Consider the following 20734-nt stretch of genomic DNA (forward strand, 5'->3'; position numbering starts at 1 on the left):
ATCCGTGACGACAAACCGTCATAATTTACTGGACAAATAAAGGAAACAGTAAAGGCGACAAGTCGAATCGATCCATAGACATTTCTCGATCAGCAAATGCGCACGCTACCAATTACACTCTCCCGGCCATCAGAGAGTAACGTTTTTAATTTATTCGATTTACTCTCAATGATATAATATTGTAGACACAAACCAATAAATTATCGATGTTGAAAGCATTGGTTTGTATTAGTATTAATAGATGGAAGAAATATTAAATTATTATTAGGTATCTAGGTATATTTGTTTAAAAATTTAATTTTTATTATGTTCCAATTTTATTTCCAGTAAAATACCAACTGCATTAAAATAGTTAAAAATACATGACGCATCCAAATTGCTATGACTGGTACTATAATAATCTATCTCCAAAACTGGAGAGAAAAACATAATGCATCACTTCTGTCACGTGTGTTTGCCATACACACAAACTCAATTTTTAAGATAATTTTTAAGCTTTCTTCTTTGTACATAGTTATAATAAAAGTACAGTTTTTAAATAAAATGCAAATATAAAGTTTGATATTGATAATATTTTAAGAAACTTTATTTATTTGCTTGATAAAACCCATTTCATTTAACTTTAATTTACATATTTAGGTACCTATTTATTTAGCTCTCACAAATACTATTAGAATTATACGCACATCGAATGAAAGCTAATACTGAAATCTCGGGATATCGACAACTTTACTCCCGGCATTGGGAATTCCGGAATTGCAAACCCTAATTCTGAAGGGAGGACATGCTCAGCGTACGTCAAAATGGAGATTTTATGCTATTTTCAAAGCACGATCCTGGACATTCCTTAAACGTTATAATCTATTTACATAATTTTGAAGCCTTATTATCCTTTATATTTATTTTAAACATTAAATTTGATGACTGCATAAAGTATTTTTATTACATAAAATAGTAATTTTTAAACCTCTCGCTCTAATGTTTTAGAATATAGTCATATTTCAGTACGTCCATGTGAAGTGGTGTTAAGATTTTTTATATTTATTAATTTTTAAAAGCATTAATAAAACCATTAGTAAAATGTATGTCGACATTATTATAGTGAAATATTTAGAATAAAAAAATATATTGATAATCTCTGTGATCCCAAATTTGACAAGAATTAGGCATTTTATTATTCAAAAAATGGGATTTACACATTTACACATTTGAAGATAATTTTAAAGATACTGGTTATAAGCTATGTCTTTGACCATCCAAATGTGATAAAACATCCTACGAATAATGATTGTTTTATAATAATTATTGACCGAAGAATAAGGTAGTATTTTTTTGAAATACGCCATTTCTATTGGCATTTCCCAGTGGCTAAGCTACAACATACGACCGTAGCCATAAATTGACAAACGATAAATGAAGTAGGGAGTAAGATCATGGTAACGCGCGTGTTTGAACATGTACCGTTTTAAAAAAAATCGGTTAGGTACTGTATAGATGGTCTATAATTAAGTAGTCAGTTACTCAGTAGTGTATTATTAACCGACATAAGTACGTATAAGTGACTCGTTTGAATCATAAATCACCACCATTTATCACATATTGGCCATATCGCTCATGTTTCTCTCTTCAATTGTATTACAATATGAATATTATGAGAAAATATTCAAAGCTACAAAAGAGAAACAACAAAAAATGCGCACCATAATGACGTTAATTTGGTTCATTGTAATCAATCATACATTCCGAAAACGATTTGTTTTAAATTGGATATCGAATATTTAAGCTGTTTGTTGTATTTATTTTTACGGTTACGTTTACATCGTCTTTCGATTCGTCAAACCATTCAAGAATCAAAATGTATTACGTACACTCTACTTCTCATTAGTGGGTAGCATTCTTGAATGTGGGTCGATTACCTGGTGTCCTTATGAGGTTTCCTATAAACTTATTTTAGAACGCGTCCAGAAGAAATTTCTTTGATGACTTTATTTTAAGACATTTAACTATTTTCCTTTCAATAATTCGTCAAATGATTATTTTCCGACTGGCTTTCTACAAGGCATGCTTACTTTTCATTCTCTTGAATCTCGTCGGTCTCTTCTGCTCTTGAAACACTTTTGCTTGTTAGCGCGAGGGATGTTTTCCAATTCTAGTGTCCTAATAAATTTGAATTTACACGCGCCTGCCAATTACCTACGTGGTCGCAGCCATGATTTATTCTGGATCGGAACCGTTTCCATGTGGCAAGCCTATCAGGCAGGTCGGGTGCAAGATTAGTAAATGCGCTCCCTAAAAAATAGACAGTTTCAGTGATGTAGGTACTTTGCATTTTGTTTTTGAAACTTTATTTTTCTGTGTAAAATTGTATGTTTTTTGTTTTCAAAATTTTATTTTTCAGTATTAAATTGTACTAAAGTATGTTTTGATTTAATTTGTTTTTCTGTTATTATTATTATTATATTATATATTCTCTTCTTCTCTTTTGTGAGGATAATATTTGTTATAATGTAAATCTCATGTTGTGTACGTCTTGAATTTAGATTTGTTATGTCCACAATGTTTTGTATTCTTAAATAAATAAATGACAATCACCCGGGATGGTTCCACTGTTGAATGTAGGCCTCCTCTAGCTCCGTCCACTTTTCACAATGCCTAACTACTCGTCGCTGCCACGTACATCTGCCGATGTTTATCAGTTTGGCGCCTTTACGAGCAGCTCTGTTATTGTAGACACCACTCTATGATTGAATGTATCTGGCTATTGTCCACTTATTGCATAAGCTTTCCGACCTCTATCACATCGCATATGCTTACCTTTATGGTCTTCATGCATTAAGCCCATCATGCACTTTTCCATCACACATTGCGCTACTCGTAATTTTTGGATTTATTTTACGTTATGGTTTCAAATATTCCATTTAAGAAGGATTGTCGGGAAACACTATTTGAATAAGTAAATCATCAAATGGAATATGTATTAATAATATTATAATTTTAGCGGGAATCGAAGAATTAGACGTATTGTAAATCAGCTTGAAAAAAACTTTGTAATTACTCCAGATAATAAGTCCACAGGTGCCGCGGTGCTATCAGATGGATTTTGGATGTAACCATCACATAGTTGATATCAGTGCTAAGACACAGAGAAAGTTCTTGATTGTAAATAAAATATTATTGAAAACAGATAATTCTGTCTCTCGCACGACAGATTCTTTTAGGGTCTTTTAAGACACAGTAATACTGTTACATTTTTTATTAATATTAACCCAAAAAGGCCACCTCGAAAAGGTTCTCCATAAATTAACCTGATTTATTTACGAAGCTTTTCCAAGATTTTGTGAAAAAATTCTTGATCCAAATTTAATGCTATCACATTCTAAAATTATCTTTCCGATTTCCATCTAGGTAGGTCATATACTGATAAAACCTTTTTGTTTTCCCTTCCAATTAGTCGAAATCGTGTACGCATGTCTTGGCTTACGCGGGAAAGACATTCACATTAGCTATCTGACATAATATAAAGAAGATTTACTTAACCTACAAAACTGGCCCTCGTCATTCTTAGATGAGTAGGTATATGGGCAACAGATGGTACAACACACTATATAATATAAAACACCTACATTCGATTTTAATATTGAATACCTATATACCCCAAACAGACAAACGAAATAGGTATTTACTATTAAAATATATACCTAGTGCTATTTTCTATAATATTTTATATTGTTGTTCAATACAATTAAATATTAATAAACAAATATTTATTCATACTAATTATTATATACATCACATAAAAAATGTATGTTTATATGTTCATCATTTAGATAAGTAGGTACCTACGGGTTCAACTGAAATATTTATTTTTATAAATTGCTTACTAAACTCAAACATGTACTTACTCAATTCTTTATTTATGAATATTTTAAAACATTTTAATAGAAAGTTATTTAAAAAATACAATTTCACTGTTTGTATGTGAAAAAATCATTGTTGCCAAAATAGCTGCCGTTGCCATAGTGATTGATATACTTATTATAATATTAGTACCTACTTTATGTACGTATTGTTTTTGATTTTCTTGATATTATTTCAATGCCGGCGATGGCCAAGCGGTAACGTGTCGACTTATGAAATCATGGGTTTGAATCCCGGGTCTGGAAAATCCGCCTGTAGTTTTTTTAACGTGTCAGTGTGTTTGGACCCATGATTTGAGTTACCTCGTCTCCACCCGCCATGTATATGCAATCACGAGTTGTGCCTGATCGCCTTTCATGACGCTATAAACGTGTCAGAGTGAAAAGATTTTAGTGCCACACCTCCTTGTCCCGAAACGATGCTGCATGGGACTGATGTAGCAACCATGCACCCTAGTGCTTAAAGAGTTTTATAAAATAAAAAGAATCTTGACTTGCTCTGCCGTCATTTATCTTTAATGACATGAAGTGTTCTCTGTACCCGTGTGCTGATACTCTGCGGAAACAGAGGAGTCAGGAGTTGAAAGTGATGAATCTAAGAAGGGATCAGTATTATTCCGTCCTCCATATGACGCATATTATTTTTTTCAAATGACTCAAAGTTGTCATTGGTTGATATCAATCTGCGTTGTCAATCGGGCCCGTGTATGGTCGGACCCAATTACCTAACACGTATAAGGCGCCACAAATCCTGCATCAAAATGTAGAGCAAATTATAAAAAAAAATAATACACAAATAAAATTAAATTGACATAACCAACCTAATAAAAATCATCCATTTATCAAACACTCGAATAAACGTTTTTAGCACCAATCGGACAATAAAATCATTATTGAAAAACTGTTGATTCTTATTAATTTAAAAATAACCATTAACTGACCTGAACATCGTGCAACTGCTCCCGCTCGTCGAGCATGACAATGCGGCATGCGAGCACGCGGCCCGCACCGCACACCCACTGCATCCTGCACGACCTGATGCTGCCCTCGGTTTAACAAGCCCGCAAACCGACGGGCATCGCGTAACGTCGATATCCTGTAACAAAAATAAATCAATCAATTAGAAACCATTCGAATTCTGAGGCTGTTCACATTAAGTTTTTTCAAAACGTGTAATCCACAGCAAAGGGAGAAATTAATTGGACGAATGGATTATATTATATTCAAATATGCTACACAGCACATTTTCCGAATTTACATAATGTGACGAATTATGTAAGAGATTACATTATTATTGGATTTCTACATATTATTATTATTATAATATTATTATTATTATATAGTAGTACAGTAGTAGTAGTGGTAGTGGTAGTACATACTAGTGGCGAAGGGTGGAGGTAGGCATTTAAGATTCGACCAAAATAGTGCACATTTTTTCATTCATACTTATTTGTTTTCGTTGAATAAGAATACATATTACACGTCATATTGTCGATTAGTTTTTTTTTAAATCATTAAGCCCTGCCTAAAGCAAACTATAATAGATAAAAAAAATATTCTAACTATAAAATATCCAAAATTGTGTATGGTTTAATGGCATAATTTGACATATTTTATAGATAGACGATTATTTTTAGACTATTAGCTATTATGGCTTGATTTCGCAGTGTTTAATTATTGAATATTAAAAAAACTAACCAATACCATCTGTAAATTGTAGATTTAGTTCAATGAAAACAAATACGTATGTCTGACAAACTTTATTGTGAACTATTATTTATGTCGGATTTTCACAGTCTACCACCACCCTTCACCAGTGGTACATACGACCACGTGAAAAAATATTATGCAAAATATGATTTTCATAGAACATTCTTTAGAAGCTTATAAAACTGTAAAATATCTAAAATAGATAAAGCTCACTTATTTGAAACCATAAAAATGATACCTTTTACATTTAAGTTGTAAGGCTGCATTCGCCTGACTAAGCTATTGATTCAATGTATTCATCGGCCTAGGCATTTGAAAATTATAAGTAGATGTTCATATAAGAAGAGAATAAAATACTATACGTATATGTGTCAAAAAATGGAATTTTCATAATATTGTAAGTTATTGTAATGTTTATTGTAAGAGTTTTTGTTAATTTTTTTTTTTAGGTCAATATTACCGCTTAAAATTTTACATTGGTAAAAGAAAATTAAAAATTGCGATAACTACAAATATAATATAAAATGAAATATGACTACCTAATTATAGATATTATAAATTTTACAGCAGAGTGGTTTTAAATAAAACTGCTAATTTAATTTCATAAACTTATCTGTATGAAAAGATATGGCATCAAAATGACACAAATATCTTTCATGTAAATTTTACGGATTGTTCAGGGTAGAGCCATTTGTCCACTATCCGATCCGAGCATCCGAATCAGTGATCCGAGATAATTTTTTACTTTAATTAATTTTATACACGCCGTAGTCATCACAACGTTCGTTATCCGACGTTGTGTGGACTAGTGGCGTATAATATAATTATAATCACTGTGAAGGCTGCCACGTCGGACCATCATCTCGGATCACAGATTCGGACGTTCGGATCGGACGATGAACAAACGCCCTTAGACCCCCAACCCTACCCAAGTTCACCTATTCACTATTCAGCATACGTCCCCTGTTAATAGACGGGAATGTTTTAACCTCAAAATTGTAAAGGAATTGTTTGCTACTATTAATTATTTGTCGTTTTTTCAACCCCTTTACCTACATGCCAAAGATGTTTATGTATATTAATATGAGCCTGCCAGCATGATACGAGCAACGCATGACTCACCAATTAGAAGCGCAACATATTTACCACTTGACTAGTCTATTCCACGAGAGATCAAACTAAAAGGTCGTAGGATAAAACTAAACAATCTATAAAATATATATTGCCACTAATTAATGAATTTATTAAGTACCTAGCTAGTTGACTAGTTGTTAAATCTCGGGAGTGCCTTTAATACAGAAGGAAAGTGTGTACGTAATGATTATTTTATAAGCAAAAAGTTGTTATATTATTTTGACTTGTATGTATACTATAGATATATTTTGACGGCTTTAGTAAATATTATAGAAATTTAATGAAAATTCTAGAGATCCCGAAACAATTACTTACATTTCCAATTACCATAATAAACAATGTAAATAAATTATTACGCTGTTAAAATATTTACGAGTAAAGTACTCTCACTAGAATTGACCAAGCTCACTTTCTAGCCGACAGGATTCTAGCTTAATTTGCATATTCAAATTTGGATACGTTCAAAACTAAAATGAGAGCAGAATATATTAACGAAAAAAAATAATTGGATATCAGGAATGAGAAATAGTTTCGGCTAGATGTATTTTTTTTTTATTTTGAACAATGTTGCAGCCTATGTATCTTTAAGTAATCTTATAATATTGAAATTGCTGATGGAAGAAAATAGGGACAATTTGACGTGTTGTAAGATTTAACTTTTTTCTTCCTGGAAGGTCACTCACTCACTAACTACATGGTATTTATAGGAATGTAGGTATACCTATAACGGAGTTTTTTTTTTATTTTTGAATAATGTTGCATCCTATGTATCTTGAAGTAATCTTATAATATTGAAATTGCTGATTGAAGAAAATAGAAACAATTTGACGTGTTGTAAGTTTTAGTTATTTTTCGTCTTGGAAGGTCACTCACTACAGTCAGGAGTTTATATGACGGAGTTCTTGGATATTGATATGATTTGAGAAGCTGCAAGAAGACTGGTAAGCGACATATATTATTCATTGAAGCGACGCAGGGTGTGTGGAAAAGGATTGCCTCGACTATTAGAACAGGTTTCTTGACTATCAGAAAATTTTTGGAATCGACTGACTGCAGTAGACAGAATAACGTGATAGTGCAAGAGATGCGACTAACTGTAAGTAGGACTTTCTTGTTGTAGGATCAAAAACCGCATACAATACGGAGAAATAAATAAATTAATCAAAACCAAGAATTACACAAAAAAATGAGGATACTTGAATGATCCCACAGACTATACAAATTACGATAGGGAAACTGCGGAACATGTAATGGTACATGTAGAGTTGGGTTTCGGGAATTTCCCGACGGGAATTCTCGAGAAATGTTCGAGATTTTCCATCCCGAATCTCGAGAATTAAAATTTTTAACATTTCGGGAAATCCCGGATCTCGAGAATCTTTTCTCGGGATTCGCGATTTCTTTATTACCAAATATTAAATGAAAAAACGATTTTCTATATGAAAAAAGTGAACAGTAAACACAAAACGTTCAAAGACTGATTGGAGCATTTAACACAATTAAGCCAACGTCCACTCAAAATGAGCGCAATTTTTCAACATCAGGGAATTTTGTGTCTCAAAAGCGTACGCGATTGTCAGACGTAGCGATTGACAGTCTGTGTTTTTTGAAATTCCATTTTAATAAGTAATTTTTTGAATTATTTGAGTTTTCTAACTTCTATTTTGTTCTTTTTGTTTCTTAGGTACATAAATAAAAAAAACACATTTTTTTGGAATTCATCTGTTTTACACTGATTTTAGGATTTTTCCAGGCTTTTTGAATTTCCCGATATCTCGAGAATTGAAAATTTCATCATTTTGGGAAATCCCGAATCTCGAGATTGAGATTTTCTCGGGAAATACCCAACTCTAGGTACATGTATGCAATGGTAATAAATAGAGACCGGATTATATGCATTTGCATATTTGCCTATTATGCAATTGTATATTTAGCGCATTCTCACCATTTATTGCATATTTTACCTAAAATCTTGTGATGATGCATATATTTTTCGCTATAAGAAATCTCGACATCGATCGCGAATACATCGCAAAAGAGTCCAAGGAAGCATTCAACGATTCTAGTAGGTATTAAAAAAAACATAGCTGTGATTAGCACTTATTTTTAGTATTAAAAAGATTGAAACTCTATTCTATAATGAGCATTCTATAATAAACTATTCAGTTAATGAATAAAATCCGCCAAATGAACTCCGCATTGTCAGAGGTATTCCCGCGTAAACTTAGAGAAAAGTTTGAAAACATTTTGAACAATACCAGGCTTTGAACTTTTGTGTCAAATTGATAGTTTTATTAATGGGACGGGTAAACTTTTGCCAGAAACAATAAGTGCCAACATAGTACCCAAATTAAAATACTGCCCAGTTACCTCAGTGGATGTGGAACGGTCCTTTTCCACTTATAAAAATATTTTGAGTGATCGTAGACACAATCTTACTACCGAACATTTGGAGCAGTACCTGATTGTTAACGTTTACAAGAGTAACAAATTGTTAAATAATATAACCTTATTTTGAATTTCTTCAAGCTTTACTTAGTAACGTAATTACTTAGGTACCTATATAAAGAATCACACCAAGGAACATAAATTTGGAGGCTTTACTTTTATTCTTACTAAAGAAAACAGGAACTGTACATATTATTTTATTGCGAGTTTTTTAGTTTACACAATAAAACAGTTTCTCTTAAGGTATTTCAGGTGGCGTACAGCAGGAAAAAAACTATCATCAATCCGATATGAAGATTGTCAGTTTTGATTCTATATAGAAGGCATTGTTTTAGGAGAACTGTTTTAATGTATGAAAATAGCAGTTTCTTTTTGGTGCCTGTAATTACAAAGCTTTTAGCAATATGACCAGAGCAAAAATAATGGTAAAGCTCTGAGCGTCCCTAAAGGCCAAAGAACATTATCTTTTATGGGGGTGTCGGAAACATCTGCAAGGTTTATAGTTTCCACGGACAAGCAAAATTACCAGTGCCGTACTAATTCAGGAGCCAACTGATATGCTCGCCATGTTCCAATAACTTGGTGTCACATAATAAAAATGTAAATACTGTCTACTTTTTGCTATAAAAAGCATAAATTAATAGAAAAATCGATAGAGATATAATGCCAGAATATATTACTGCTTTCAAATAATAAAAACCCCGGAGTGGTATAAATGTAAATCTGTGGTTCGCGGGAACGACTCCCAGGTTTCGATGAGCCGAACTGCTAATACATATTACTCATAAAACAATTTATTAAGAATCCTCCTCAAGATATAGTCTATAACCACCAGTGGCGAAGGGTGGAGGTAGGCTGTTAAAATTCACTATAAATAGTACACACGAAACTTTTTTAATCATATGTATTTGTTTTTATTGAACTAAGACTACAATTTACAGATGGTGTTAGTTAGTTTTTAAAAATCAATTAAACCATGCCTAAACGAAACCATAATAGTTTTGATCTAATTTGGGCAATACGATAAAATCGTGCACACTTATTCATTCATAGTTATTCGTTTTCGTTGGATTAAAAATACATATTACACATATTGTTGGTTATTATTTTTAATTTATTAAACCCTGACTTAACCAAACTATAATAAATAAAAAATATTATTCCATTTATAAAATATTCAAAGTTATGTATCATTTAATTGCATAATTTTAGATATTTTATAGATAGACATGTATTTTTTGACTATTATCTATTATGGCTTGGTTTCTCAGGATTTAATTGAATTTTGAAAACTAACCAACACTATCTGTAAATTGTAGTCTTATTTCAATGAAAACAAATATGTATGTCTGAAAAAGTTTAATGTGCACTGTTTATGGCGGATCTTAACAGCCTACCTCCACCCTTCGCAACTGATAACCACACAGGTAAAAATAAATGCTATGAAAAACTACAGCATACGAAAGAGATAAAATATTATTAAATAGGTGTATGTATTTTTAAGCTATAATATAATTAACTATTGACCTATATTTGCGGATTATGTATTATTTTTTTCAATACCTAATATTGAAAAGAGAATAATAATAATAGTAATAATAAATAGTATGTGAATCATCTTCACTACAAGTAGCGGCAATTTAATTTGACGCAGATGACTCGATCGATTCGTCTGAAGATTTAAAAGGAGGGTTTGAATCAGTACATTTAATTCATATACTTAATTATTAAATTAAATAAAAATCTTAAAAATACAACTAGCAATAAACCACTCAAACAGATATGTACCTATACACAAATAAATAATCCGCTAATATTATTAGGTGTCATCACTACCACATTCAATAATTATTATTTTTAGTTACAATATGTGATTTTAGAAAATATATAGTTTATATATTTTATTTTTTATCGTGGGACTTCAAAATCAGTCAGTGCCTCAAGCATCCACGCTTCTAAGCCCACCAATGATTACCCGACAATATTTTCATGGTCGCAAACTCCATCAACTGCTTTCGCATCAGAGATGATGTAAGTTGTTCTACTCTGTCCAACCACCACAGTCTAAGGAATTGGATGTCTTATATCCTTGTGATCCTTGTATAGTTAGTTAGTAGTTGTACCTTGTTTGCCACATACTATCTGCATTGTATTCGTCTCCAAAGATCCTTCTAATATCTTCTTGTCAATGACATCCATCTTCAGACACGAAAACCATACTTGGGCATTTAGCATTTTAAAAAAGATAAAACTATACGCCAGGGGCGAAGGGTGACTTTTGGAAAGAGTTAGGCTGTGAAGATTAGACAAAAAAGCACACTTGTCACGTATACATACAGGAAATAACAAGATAATACGATTTATTACTACTGATGAATAAGTAGGTAGGTACACACTAATGACAACAACACACTAAACCGATGACATTTCAACAGCTCACTAAAGATATAAAATTGAGTAATGAGCTTAAATTATGCAGTTTCCTAAACATGTATACACATTTAAAATCACTGGATAAAATTTATTTTTATTTTTAAAAACAATTTATATGTAATTGTATGCCATAGAAATTATTTAAATTATCTTATTATTAATTATTTTGCATAAAGCTGCGATCATGGATAGTAATATTATGCGCAAAGGTGTAAGGCTTCGCCTTTCGAGCCTACCGGATTTCATACATTACGGTAGACGGGCCAGAGGTCCGAGAGGTAAAGTCCATACAAAAAAATCTGACATTCATCGCACAATAATTCGATACATACAATAGTTGAAGAGAGATGGCGCTGAGACATATTTTTTTAATCTTTGACAGATGGTTCGTATATATTTACATTTCTACATATACGACAGATGTCGGCAAATTAAATTATTTTTGTAGAATATAAAATAATCATGTTATTATTTAAATACGTTAAAAGGTAGTTTAAAAATATTTTTCGTAAGAGGGTAGGCTTTAAATAATCGCCTAGTATGGAGTCTTGGCCACTGCAACACGTTTGTTTGTCAATGTGTAACATAAAAGTATCAGACAGCTCTCTCCTAATATCGTCACCGTTTTAGCAAAACCATCTATGTGCACTTTCTCAAATTGTGCAGGAGAAGGATAAAACTGAATAAAAAAATAATGTTACATTTAAACATTAAAATTATGAAGAATGCTTTATTATAATCAGAAAATGGTCTAAGATTATTATTTTGTTTACAAAAATCTTTTATTTTTAATACAAAAATAATAAAAATACAGTTTGTGATGTCACATAAGTTGTTTTGACCGTTTTGTAAATACACATAGTTTAATTTATTCATCAAAATGTGAATAATAATAAATTCATGAAAAACTGTTACATAAATAATAGTTGAAATATACATAGTGCATTAGTGATAAATTGCAATATCATTTTATTAATTATTAATGCAATAGTGAGATGATATTATATTTATAAGTTCGTTTACTTTCTATTAGCAGGTTTAAATGTTAGGTTATCGTAGAAATAGTGGTGATCTTTCTCTATTACACTTTTTAATTCCTGAAGATGTATGTATTTCGACTGTGATATTGGCAATGATTCATTATATATATTATAAAGGCAGTCAAACGGTTGCACTGATAAAGTTGAGTTTGTAAAAGATTGTTCCATCTGGTAGATACTGTAACATTTTAATATCATATACAACAGGATCTCCGATTCGTTTTCCTGGTCTGATTGAACTTAATCCAGATTTAATCTTATCCATAATTCTTAAAAATTAAAAATCAATGACATTAATTTTATAAGGTTGTTTTGGTCTTGCTAGCCGCATACGTGCTATATAATCAGATGGTGAATATATTGGAGGCTTAAAATACTTTTTTTAGGTAGCATGTGCACTATCGGCCTCTATCATGGTGTGGCCTTTTTCCAGAAAAAGCTGTTGAATCTCGATGTTTTTTCTCTCTAAAGATATAACTTAGAGCAGTAGCGAATAATTTATTTCGGTTTTGATATCCACACCCATCCGATATTAGAATTATTTCATTGTATTGTCCTGCTTTCGATGAGATGAGACAAATTCATTAGAAGATACATTATGAAGAATGTATATGGTGAAATTGTGTAGTTGCAGCTTTTGTTTATAATACATTTGTGCCTGTGTTTTGGACATAGCAGCACACTTTGGAGATCCATTGTGATTACTAACCGTCCAGTAATACTTCTGGTACTCTCCTTCATTTCATTTTTGGTCTTCTAGCATCTTTTTTTTTTTTTAATAATGTGGCTATTGTATTCCATTTCTGAAACATTCTTCATTTTATAACTACAGCAGATGGCAGTGATGGCACACTGATCTTTACGTGGTTGGTGGATACTGATTTTTTGGTGGTAAATATACTGGAGTATATTCTGCTGCTTTATGACCATTTTCCAGAGACCATTTTTTATATTCATCATGCATTTGTATTTTGGATCGGAAACAAAATTCCACACACACCCTGGAGGTATTTTCTCTGCAATAATGGCTGGGAACTTTGGAATTAGATCCAACCATAATGTAACATTTTTCCACAAATCTCTCCGTTTTGATTTTTGGTTGCACTACCAATTATTTATCTTCAGTCAGATTCTTATTACTTGTCATTGTTGCTTTCAATTGGCCACTGTCATCGAGACGTTTGTAGTTGTTTATCCAACTTTTAAATTAATTCTCGCCTATACCCTATTGACCATGTAGGCATCTTCCAGAAATTATTGAATATTTCCTGTCTCTCTTTTTGAGAAAGCATCTTTCAAGCCGTCGTGCAAGACCATAATGCATAGCATATAACATATAAACAAACAATGTGTAGCCAAACTGTAAAAAAACATTACACTCTCGATATCAAAATACCATCTATATGTTACTATAATATACACATAGTTGTTTTTGTGAACCGTGGTTTTTGAACCTTACACATAGCTGTTTTTTATTTTTTGAAATAACTTCGGAGCGAGTTTACCCAACACATAGATCATTTTACTGGCCTATAGAGAAAAAAATAAGGAATGACTTGGTATTTAAAAGTCATTTTTGATAAAAGTGACACATAGATGGTTTTGCTAAAACGGTGACGATATACTTCTAGTTTTTTCACCGACACGCATACGTCATGATTCATATTATTATTATTTTAGTCCATTTAAAAAAAATAGTAAATGGTCAACAATAGGCACTGTATAGCTAATAAAGATATGTACGCTACTGAAAACGAGATAGATGCATTAACAATTTAATGTAATCTCGAACGCAGTATATAATGTACCAGAGAAAAGGGTTAAATTTTGCGGCTTTTACTATTTCATGAAGTCCTAACTAATTGATATTAACAGTGTCCGAGGCCCGGAAATAAAATTATTACTGCCGGAATTAGCAAGATTAAATCAGCTGTAAATGCACAGGATATTAAATTATTTTCAGTTCATTTGTATCATCATCACCAGCTTGAATCTATCCACAGATGAGACTAAAATGTATGAAGGCTTCCCCAACTCCAAATCCAGTTGTTCTCAGTACTTAATTATTATTCGCTGCCATCCACTTCAGCTAGCTGAAATAGATGTAATTAACTTGGTTGATCTATCGAGTTTTATGGCGCCCATGTGACTGGTGAGAATGGGTTTAACTCTCCATGGGTCATCATCTCAACAACTTCCAATCTACTGCCAAACGAAAGCCTCTAATGCTGCCTCCACTCAACTCGGTCCTACCACTGGATGATGCGGTAGGATTATTATTAAAAGAAATTTCAACATTATTTTATACTGCACTAAAAAAATATTATTCCTCTACTTTCTTTAAAATCATATCATAATATTCAGTAACACAGTGGGTAACTACTTCCCAGAGTAGGTATATAAAAATGTGTGGGATAATATATTATAAACAAATGTAAACTAATATTTTTTCTTGTATTCGCGGGTTCAGAATATCACATCTTTAGAATTAATTATTACAGTCAATAATATATTTTTAATATTATCACCTTTCTTTTCCACAACTTTACTCTGTAACCATCTGTCAAAAGAAAACACTTAAAAATCGTTTGTAACGTTTTAATATCCCATATTTTTTTAACCAACCGTCAGAACTATTAAAAATATTGGTATTGCTATTATAAATATTGGTAAGGGACAATTAAAATTTTATCACTTTTATCAGTTATGAATGAAGCCAGGTATGGGGTCCTTCGAGATTTTATGCAATACTTTGAGTGTTCATGCAACTAAACAAGGTACGTGATCACTGCATTAACGTACAATCATTTTTATAAAGAAAATACGCAATAAAAATGTATTTCACTTGGAAATTTAACCATAGTCCTTTCGATCATTAACCGTTGCCGCGTGCTTGTAATACCACATCCCAACTTATTAGAGGTGAGTTGGAAATACTGTCACCAGTTTATGTACCTGCTCTCGGATGAAATTACTCATACTCAGTACCTACGTGTGGCCCAATAAACTTGTTCCAAAAAACTTGTAACAAGAAACATCGCGAGTCGCTGGCTAGTTGGTAGACTTTCAATACGACTGACACTAAATGCGCGCGAGCGAGAGAGCACTTGAATACAATTATATTTTATTTTATTAGTCTATGCGTGTGAATTAATCTCTGGTTTCCATATTACATTCTACATTACATACATATTATGTAGACGCGCGTGTCCGGATCGTTTATTGGTATATGTCGTGTCTTTTTACGTCAATGACCCCGCAAGTGCCTACGCCGCCTGATGAGGTTAGTGCGATAATATTATTATATGTGACGCATAAAACTAAGAACCGACCTATACAATTATATATCTAAATTAAACGTAATGCTTATTCTTGAAGAGTATTTGCCTGCTATTTTTTATACATTGAAATTAAGCGCTCCCCACCGAAAACCGCCCCGCACCACACCCGTCTTAATCGAGCGTATCGCGAATGCGATCTGTCATTTATTATTGGTAGGTATATGTCTTTTTTCTCTTCAAACGCGTCCCATGAAAAATCATCTTGCGTGCCATAGGTTCGCCACCACAGAATAATCCAACTTGTACCTTATATTTGAAGAGATAATAAAACTGAGCATGACCATAGTCGGTCACTGGTAATATGGCATCGTTACAGATACTGCGACCAAATTTAGTGCGAGGCAAGTGTTCGAGTCAAGCATACAAATCTTTTTTAAAGTGAGGACCGTGTCCGATCGGTAATATCGCTGTCGGATTAACACGCGTCGATAACGAATTGCGATAAATCAACGACGCGCCGGGAACGACGACGACAGCCGACGGCAACGGCTGGTTAGCGTCAACAACGTCGGGTGGACTTACGTTATTATAACACACCAGGTTGAGTTTAGTGTCTCTTGCAAAAGTTTGTTTGAGATTACTTATCTTGGAAAAGATTGCGTGACTCGATGTACCTTTATCGATAACTATTGACTATTTATACTTATACGTATCCACTTAGACTCTAGAGCAGTGATTCCTAACAAGCAGAGCGTTGGAGCGGAGCTCAGAGCAGGAGCGGATCCGGAGCACCGAAAATTTGTAGTGCTCCACTGCTCCAGATGTTTTTTTTTATTATTTTTCAGTTGTCGTCTAAAAATCCAATGAAAATCATATATTATTTGACACTTTGCAACACTGGAATTATTTGAAATACGGCAACACTGCAGAGTGATAAATAAACTCACTTATTTTAACAGAAGAGGCAGATAATGAAAGACGATTTACTGTCGGAATTTTGTTCAAAAGTACCAATAATGAACCTTATTTTAAAACTACTTAAGTATTTTGTTTACCTTTTTTTACGTACATAATATAATACATATTAAAACTTTTTACCCGGAGCGGAGCAGACCCTAGAGTGGAGCTGGAGCTAGTATTAGGTCCCGGAGCGCAGCTGGAGCGGAGCAACTAAAAAAAGAGTCCGCTCCAACCCTCTGCTAAGAAGGTTTCGCGGAATTCGGATTCGGAATAGGTCATGCGTTGCATAGTCAAAGTAGGAATGAAAATAAGAAATCATTTGAGAGAAAATGCCGTGGAAATTTGTTAGTAATATGTGGGGGTGCATTTATTACAACCAGAAAGTAATGAATTCACATATAATTTCAGACTACATAGTAAAGGGACACTACTTTGCCGAGATACCTATATCACAGCCCTCGTGATATTACAAAAATCTTCAAGGGTTCCACCAAACAAAAAAAAGTTGAGAATCACTGTAATATAGTATGAATTTAGATTGAACAAACATGTAATTTTTGTTAAATATTTTTATTTTCTCTTGATGCTGTCTTCTGTCGACGGTATGCGACCAAATTGCAGAAAATCTTTTTCATTTAAAAAGACTTTCATTTTGCCATAATGAGATGACTCAGTTTCTGCCTACGCCTATGCAGTCCTCTACCTCTTCCTGCATTATGCGCTGGAATATTTTATATTGTTCAATGCGAAAAATATGGCCGAAGAATAGTCTTTCTGAGCATAATAGTAGCTATAAATTATTTTTTTCTCATCTTAAAACCGTTGCTAAAATCCCAAGAAATCCTCACTTTACTCCGTTATCACCACGTGATGATGGTCCATTTCTTTACCGTCCTGTCAAAGTTTCAATTCCAAACCAATGTAGATACAACGTAGCAGTCAAGGCATCCATCGAGTACCCAGACTTTCTGGCTTCTTGTAGATGCTTCAAGAATGTAGATTTTTCAGTAATTTTGTGTTATAGAAAAGAAGCTATGGAGTACGAGAAAGAAGTAATTGATGAAATTTCAAGTTATGGTTAAATAAGGGGGTGGAAACTTTTAATCGGAAAATCGGGACCAATTATGGTTTAAAATGTTGTCGACATTGATACAGTTATGGATAGTAATCAATCCTCATTACCAACTGTATCCATTTTTCTATGTTTAAGAATGTATTCATCGTAATTTAACTTTTTATAAGACGAAATAATAATGTAGCTTTATGCTTTGTTCAATTACTATAGATTTTTTATATATTTTTTTAGATATAATATACTTATAGATTATTTTGGACCTCTCTTTGTTCTCAGCGTTATCATTTATTAAACCGAAGAACAATTTATTTATAAATTATATAATATCAAAAACTAAAGTACTATTTGTAAATAAGAATCAGTCGGGCAAAAGATTAGCATAATAAAAAGTATATTTATAGTAAAAACTCCAACGCGTTAGAATATTAGTAATCAGACGCCTCTTCAAAAGTCATGTCGATGTGCTTTTTTATTATTGAAAATATACATAAGTTATACATATTGAAAACACTTGGTATACCTGGGCACGAAGAAGGCAACAACTGTTCATGGAAAATGCATTTACATTTTATTTTATGCAAATGATGCATCAAATACCTGACAAAATGCCACTCACAGATTATAACCCTACTCAAGATACTAGATCTACTAAATATCATTAAAAATATCAGTATTTACTAGACTGCAACAACTTTAGATATAAGATAAATAAATGCTAGCGCTATGCTGCGCAAAATGCGTTAAAAAATTAATAAATGTAAAAAATCTTAACACCACTGCACAGTTATGTACCGAAATATGACTATATTCTAAAACATTAGAGCGAGAGGTTTAAAAGAATACTATTTTATGTAATAAAAATACTTTATGCAGTCATCAAATGTTTAAAATAAATATAAAGGATAATAAGGCTTCAAAATTATACAAATAGATTATCAACAACGTTTAAGGTATGTCCAGGATCATGCTTTGAAAATAGAAAAAGAGCTCCAATTTGACCCACGCTGAGCACGTCCGCCCTTAAAATATTTCAACTTTCTGCGAAGGTCCTATTTAAATTTTAATATTATAATAATATTAGTAATATTAAGAAATATCGTACGTACTCTGTTGAGCATAATATTATTATGTACGTGATATTGACATGAGCACTTTTGAAATACAATTTTATTAGTGGATTTAACAAGCAAAGAGTTGTGGAGTTCCAAATTTGTAGGTCTTGCCACCAAAATGAAGGATTTGGAAAGAGAATAATTCAATTTAATTTCACAACACAAGTGGAGCGAACTAAAAGATCTACATAAGTAGATATTACGATTTTTAATTCATGGAATAGCTTTTGGAACTTAAGAATTCGAGTCTACATAATATGTATATGAACAATCATTTTCAAACATGAACAATATAAATAGCATTTAGAGAAGCCAAATAACCGACGACAATTATTTGGAGTCGCGTCTGAAATTAAAATCTACAAGTTACAAACCAAACAGACAAAAATATGCAAGGAAGGTTATTCATTGTTCACATGTTGTTTTAAGGAATGCGTGAAAATTGTATGTAATTCATATTCTGTATAAAATATATTTATAATTTCAATAATAAAAACATATATTTACGTTAGTTTTATTCGGGAAATCTTCTTCACTTAATAAATAAACAATTATAAAATGTAATTAATTCATTTAAATAAATCATATTTATAAAAATATACGTATGGCTCTCGAAATTTTTTAAGCGTTGTGCCACTCATATTTGGCTCCTTTGGTCCAAGAGTTTGCCGACCCCTGACCTAGTCGAAAGTACTTAAATCAAATTCTGGAAAAAATCATAAACTTTAGACGTCCGAGCAATAAGTGCCATTCAACTTTGACCCTTCATAACAATAAAAAAAATCAAGTGCTTTCGGCCGGAAGGCAGAAGTACCTACTTCAAGAACAACTTAAGAAAAGTATTTGTTGCCTTATTTCTTCAGACAAATACATACCTACCTACTTAGAATTTTATTTTTTTATGAGTTTGCACGCAGTTATCAATAAGAATGTGATACACTTAATAATATATGACCTATAATATATTTAATAATATGTAAAACTAGTAATTTAAAAATGTCGAGTTTTCCTAAGTTTTGTGAGTTTTCGTCTGACCAATCTAAACTATTTTCATAATGATAGTATTCAATTAATGGTTAGTTTTATAAAATGAGCCATTCCAATTTTTGACTGAGGATGTTACACTAATTGAACGCGTTAGACTTTATACATCTTTAGACTTTTTCCAATGATATTTATGTATACACGTACGCACATGAATTACAAATAGGTGTGTAAAGTTATTAAATCAATGAAATGTTGGATTTTATTAATAATAAGCAGTATAACAAAACTAAATAAGTAATTACATAATATTAGTCATAAGGTAACTTTGACAAAAAGCACTAACCCACGTTAGGTAGCATGTAAAATACGCATGTTCACTTTTTTAAGGAGGCAAGTTTAAATAATAATGTGTATTTTTGTCATGGTCAAGTGTAAGTAAAACATTTAAAATCGATTTAGGTGTGAAAAGGTAAACATTTTTTTTCTTGACAGACCAGTGACACTTTGATTTTTTACATTTTACATACGTGGTACATTCAGTGACGTAGAGGCCCGACGCACTCGTTGATTTCACTTCAAAATGACAATCGACGGTTAGTTTTTCTTAAATGTGTTTATCGAATAGTATGAATGACCG

General features: G+C 32.3%; 1 protein-coding gene across 1 annotated transcript in view; it reads right to left on the reverse strand.

The window, feature by feature from the left end:
• The window catches only part of LOC147072310 (uncharacterized), a 621588-nt gene that overhangs the window by 587480 nt on the left and 13374 nt on the right, over positions 1 to 20734 (reverse strand). The window contains exon 2 of the mRNA XM_085947307.1: positions 4859 to 5013. Coding sequence (XP_085803433.1) covers positions 4859 to 4942 — 84 coding nt within the window. The 5' untranslated portion in view covers positions 4943 to 5013. The remainder of the gene's footprint in view (positions 1 to 4858; positions 5014 to 20734) is intronic.

The sequence above is a fragment of the Rhyacophila brunnea genome, unplaced genomic scaffold (genome assembly GCF_057557595.1).
Source record: "Rhyacophila brunnea isolate RB1 unplaced genomic scaffold, BYU_Rbru_1.0 scaffold_2, whole genome shotgun sequence".
Classification (NCBI taxonomy): domain Eukaryota; kingdom Metazoa; phylum Arthropoda; class Insecta; order Trichoptera; family Rhyacophilidae; genus Rhyacophila; species Rhyacophila brunnea.